Source organism: Lotus japonicus, chromosome 1 (assembly GCF_012489685.1).
Source record: "Lotus japonicus ecotype B-129 chromosome 1, LjGifu_v1.2".
Classification (NCBI taxonomy): Eukaryota; Viridiplantae; Streptophyta; class Magnoliopsida; order Fabales; family Fabaceae; genus Lotus; species Lotus japonicus.
Window position 1 is genome coordinate 71,218,224 of NC_080041.1, and position 5,774 is coordinate 71,223,997.

Genomic DNA, 5,774 nt, shown 5'->3' on the forward strand with positions numbered 1-5,774 from the left:
AATAATAATAATAATAATAATAATAATAATAATAATAATAATATGTGTGTGCGAGTATGGGGCGGGTTGGGTACTATAGTACCCATACCCGCACCCATACCCATTACTTTTTGCGGGTAATTACCCATACCCAACCCCATACCCATCTAGCGGGTTTTTACCCTACCCATAGTGGGTATTTTTTACGGGTACCGTATGGGTCCGAGACCCATTGCCATCCCTAAGTCTGTAACCTCTCTATGCCCTAATTCCTAAACATGGAGAAGACTCCTCTCTACCTCTACAAGCTTCACATGAAAAGGACATCTTTTAACAAGACAAGTTGACAAACCTATTAACCAACGACCAACAGAGTCACAAGAACACCGCCAATTCCCATCCTGTTGCAGTCTGAGAGCCAATTGCCATGTACTTGAAGCTCAACCACTCATTGTGTAGTTTGTGCGTCGTTGCAATGCCAGGCAAAGAGATCAACATCTAGCGAGCAAATGACTCTAAGGTGATACAAATGTTAAAAAACTCTTTCAAAATTTAACTTGTTTGTTGGAAAGTAATTTACACCATTTAATATTGATCATATTGATTAAAAGATAATTGTTTTACCAACAAGGTGTTGGTCTAGTGGTAGGCAAGCTCGATCCCCGTAAGGGTGATGTCACAAGATCAAGTTTTAGAAAAGTCATTTATTAGGTGCGACCGCCACCGTATTCGGAACATGTCACACTTGGCAAGGAAAAAATGTCAATTGTTCTCTGGTGTACTCAAAACAAAGGTAGAAAAATGAAACCTAGATAAACGAAAATCGCACTACGAAGTATGAAGTTCTATTTTTATGGATGACTGCATTTTCTTCGGCTTGTTAGGTTTATATGTTGTAAAGTATTTATTAGTGTTTATCCTTTGCGCATAAAAATTCCTTATCCTCACAAGTTTGTTGTTCCAAAGAGCACAAAATTTCACAATAAAAAATTTCTGAGAGCAGAAAATCACATCATCCTTAAATATTAAAGCCACCATCGAGAGCCATGCATTATTATATAACTCAAGATTACATAAAAGAACAACACTCTTAGCCCAAAATATGAACCTCAAATTTCATTCGTCTGTTGCCATTAAGTAATATGCATCTTATGCAATGCAAAAGGAAGATAAAACTTGAATTTACCGCTAAAATTCGTTATATATGAGATTGAATATTCAAGATAAAGCCCCATGCAAAAGGGGTGACCTAAACTAAGAAAACTCGTCTAACATTTGCTTAGTGTTTTCAGCAACTACTATGGTGTTTTTCTTCTTCATTTTTTTTCCAGCAGTACTTATGAGGCAAGGAAGAAAAAAAATACATGAAAAATGAAAATAAGTAAATAAATTATCAAAAGCAACCTTAATGAATTTAGCCTCATTCAGCACTAAAGAGACAATGACTATTTCAAGCTGGCTAGCTCCTTTTTGCCAATAGACAATTTGGTGAACAGGCAGGTAGGAATCAATGAATTCATTACTACAGTGTGTGACATTGTTTTCCATCAAGGAGCCTTTGTTTTATGCTAGCATGGGGTCATGGGGAGGTTCTGGACAGTAACAGCAACTCCATGAGAACGAGTTTTGACAAAAATCACAAAACACAAAAAAAAAAACTAAACTAAAGAAAAATAAATAACAAAAATAAAAATAGAAATGACAGCTGTGGGATTTGAACCCACGCCCTTTCGGACCAGAGCCTAAATCTGGCGCCTTAGACCACTCGGCCAAACTGTCTGTTGGTGAAACATTTGTAATTTAATTATTAGTTTAATAATTTTGATTTAGCGTAACACTCAGCTACTTATGACTTATCCATTCGTTGAAGTTCTTTTTTTTACAGATTTGTTTTATTTTCTTAAAGTCGACATACATTCGTTCAAACTTCAAATTCAAGACTTCAAGTTGGTTTTTTTTTTTCTATAGGCAAATGTTAGTGGTTAGTTGTTAGTAAGTTAGAAAATCCCTTCAAATATCCGTTCCAGGACTTGTTGAACCAGATATCTTTACAATAAATTAAAAAATAAATAAATGATTTTAAGATATAATTTTTAAGATAAAAAAAGATATAATTTTCAGATATATTAAAAATATTAATAATATAATACATAAAAAAAAGTATTATGAAACATTCAAATGAGGCTATGCATAACTAAATATTAACTATCATGTAAGCATGTGTGTATGTATTGTTCCAGAAAAAAAAATACTCTTTGTTTTACATTTGGAAAATTAATTAAAAGAAATTGCTCAAGCATGTCTTGATCTTAGCTAAGCTTTTGCCACTCCCGGCGAGCTTGACGGTGTTGGAGGATCCTTGCCCAGACCTCCAGACTCTGTTTCTGCGTGATTCTTTGGGGTTTGTGTAGTTTTGCTTTGTTAAGAAAAAAGAAGACTATAATTAACAAAAGAAGGGGGAAAACTTCAAAAAACGCAAGGATGATCGATCCCTTTTAAAGCTTGTCGCGCCAAAGCATTCACCACATTATTGCGCTTCTAAGGTAAATGCATGAACTTCACAATCCAATCCCAGAAAATATCTCTAAGGAAAATGTATGTCTGGCTCAAACCGGTCCTCCTACCATTTTTTGTTGGTTAAATTCATGGTGAGACACAATCCAATTTGTAGGTTCTAATGGCTAGCTTAAGGAGATTTGTCACAATATGTCATTGTTCTGTCTTGTTTTTCTATTTCATTATTTATTTATTTTTTGGTATGTCAACCATTTTTTTTTGTTACATCGGAAAATAAACAACAACAAGAACAACTACAAAGCAGCCAAACGATCCCTCATAATGAGGGTTTCAAGCTCCATAGGCGGAGTATCTAGCAGACAAAAAGGCAGTTCTGGGTTCGAAGCTCCTCTTTTGGCTAACCAGTCAGCAGGCATGTTACAATCACGGCTGAAGGCACTCAAAGAGACTCTCCACGGTCTATCCAATAACTGAATAATATCATCCAAGATAGGGAGGAAACGTCTGCTGTCAACCTCTCCCAAGGATTTTAGAAGCTCACCACAATCCAAATTGCAAATCACATCTCTGAAGCCTGCATCCCAAGTTATCTGTAATCCTATTTTCAAGGCCCAAGCTTCTGATGACAGTGGGTTCCCTCCTGCTTGGAAAGCCTGGAAACCTCTCACCCACTACCCTAGCTCATCACGCAGTAACCCTCCTGCCCCCATACAATGCTCATGGCTTCGATAGCTACCATCCACACACAGACTAACATAACCCGTTGGTATGTCAACCATGATAACACAACCATAATTTATTATTTTTTTCAACAATTTTCTACAAATTAGATTCGCCCTGAAAAATAATAAGTTTTTGTAATAACAACGTAATCATACCCCTGCTTGTGTTGTGTTTCGAGTGCACTACTTATATTGATGAATTTTCTTTAAGCCCTCAGTCACACCTGTTTGATTAGTTTACAATTTCGTATCGAAATTGAACACTGAAATTTACAACCACAATGAGTAGCTCGATTGATAATGCAGATTGAGTGTGCAGGAAGAACTCTCGCAAAAGAGATGAAGAGTCTTAATTGTGATTAAATGTACCACTTAATAGTCGGCATCCGAAAGGTGACTATTCAAGAATTAGCTCTTGAATCACCCTCCTCCTTTTAGAGTCTCAAGAAATTATTAAAGTGAAAATTCAGATGAACAAGAAATGGTAATCCTGCTTAATCAATGGAAGAGAGCAAAGACATAAATTGGAAAGGCATGGTAGGATAAATAAACAGAAACTAACACTGCACATTATTTCTTCTCCCTAATCAGTGTGAACAAATGAATTGAGTGAGGCTATCTTAACTTAATTTCTTCTCTATCAAAACAAGCCTACAAAACTTGGAGAGTTTCCTGGCCTAACAGACATGAGTTTCAAGTTTCAACATCCTGCTGAGGATGCCATGTTTTGAGTACCAGTGCTTCAAGTTCCATGTTGCATCAAACACCAAACATGCTGCAACATGAAGTTTGGTGCATGCAACTTTTCAAGTCCAGAAATCTAACCACTGAGAACTGTTACATGCCTGGTCTAAGATCCCACTTGGGTCCACCCTGTACCATTTTTCAAGTGATGTGAATGGAGTCTCTGCATCATGATCATCATCCATTCTCAGAAGTTGGTCAGGTTTCTCAGCCCTTTTGCTGATTTCATTTTGATCATCTGAATACACACCTACTCTGTCCTCCAAACCCTCATTTGAAAACCTTACCTTTCCTTCACCCCTGCAATTGCTGTACCCACTTCCTGAACCCCCATCTTCTGTGCTATTTTCTTTGCCAACCTTCCCACCATCATGAGATGTTTCCATCAAATAACTTAGCTTCTGCAACTGTTTGAAAAACAAATAACAAAGTTAAGATGTACCTAGAGTATGTATGGAGTCATTGTTAAAGAAAAGAGAATTTGAGTACAAGAGAAATTATATCCCTACCAAGATCACGAAATATATATATGGCACTATATGTAATTAAGGTACTATATTTCTCTAATTAGAGATAGTTTTTTCAGTTTTCCTAATTAAAGATGTATTTAGGAAACTTTTCTCTCTAATTAGGATACTATATCTCTCTCTGATTACAGAGATAAAGTACCTTGATTACATATCAGATATATTTCTTAATCTCAGTTCCTAATTAGGATGTGATTAGGATACTTTTCTCTGTAATTATGGCAATATATTTCATTGCCAAAATTAGACATCAGATATATTTTAGAGATATTAGTTTCTTATACCCGGATTCTTGTTTATTATAAGGACATGATTTACCTCTAATTGCAAAGACTCCTTCTCTTCCTTTAAGGACTCAAACCTTGATGCTAAATTGTCATATTCATCTTTGAGTTTCCTGTACTCCTTCTCCATCCTTTTTGATTTCCACCTTGCCCTTCTATTCTGGAACCATATTGCAACTTGGCGAGGCTGTAATCCAAGATCTTTTGCAAGCTGAATCTTCTTTCTTGGTTCCAGCTTTGACTCTGACTCAAATATGCATTCTAGTGATCTAATCTGTTCATCACTGAATCTCCTCTTGTTCTCTACTTTCCTGTTTTTCTTCCTTGAGTTTTGAGGTGGCTCCAAGCTGCAGGTGAAGCTTTCTACATTTTCTCCTATTGATGCCTGAATATTCTCATCTTCTTCCATCATGTGGATAGTGAGAGAGAAAGAATTGAATTTCACAGCTTTTGAGAGGATTTTGGTATAAAAGAAATTGTTGTTTGGTTTAAAAGTCTGGTATGGGGGAATGGGGTGCAGAATATATAGCTAGCAATAAAGAAAGTATATCAAGGCAATTTCTATCACGTTATTGGGGACTTCTAATGGAAGGATCATAGTGACCTATGGGATTAGATACCGTGCAGTGCTTACTATCTTTTTCTATGTTGGAAGAAATTATCTTTGTTTATATGTGGAAGGAACTTCTTCTTGTCAGTTGTCACACTCAATGGCACACGTCTCTGTTGCTTTCTTATAAGGCTTAAATACTCTTTTGATCCTTGAAATTGTAAAGGGAATCAAATCTGATCCCTGTAAAATTTTCGCATCAAATTGGGTCCCTGAAATTATTTTTTTAATCTAATTAAGTCATTTTGCTCAATTTTGACTAGACAACGGTCCAGTGGAAAGCCTAGTCAGTTAAGGATGACCACATGCACTTTTTTCACATCAATTTTAGTCCCTTAAAAAATATTTTAATCCATTTTAGTCCTTGTTCTTCCATCTTCCTCTTCCACCT

The 5,774-nt window shown here is 36.1% G+C and overlaps 1 protein-coding gene and 1 non-coding gene across 2 annotated transcripts; both read right to left on the reverse strand.

The window, feature by feature from the left end:
- Positions 1 to 1,678: 1,678 nt before the first annotated feature.
- TRNAL-UAG (transfer RNA leucine (anticodon UAG)) lies at positions 1,679 to 1,758 on the reverse strand. The gene has a single exon. It is a non-coding gene; the product is annotated as a tRNA-Leu (tRNA).
- Positions 1,759 to 3,689: 1,931 nt separating this feature from the next.
- LOC130745662 (homeobox-leucine zipper protein ATHB-7-like) lies at positions 3,690 to 5,411 on the reverse strand. Its single transcript, XM_057598026.1, has 2 exons — positions 4,808 to 5,411; positions 3,690 to 4,369 (listed from the first exon to the last, which is right to left on the reverse strand). Exons 1-2 carry the CDS (start codon positions 5,183 to 5,185, stop codon positions 4,025 to 4,027), a joined length of 723 nt encoding a protein of 240 aa, XP_057454009.1. The 5' UTR covers positions 5,186 to 5,411; the 3' UTR covers positions 3,690 to 4,024.
- Positions 5,412 to 5,774: the final 363 nt, after the last annotated feature.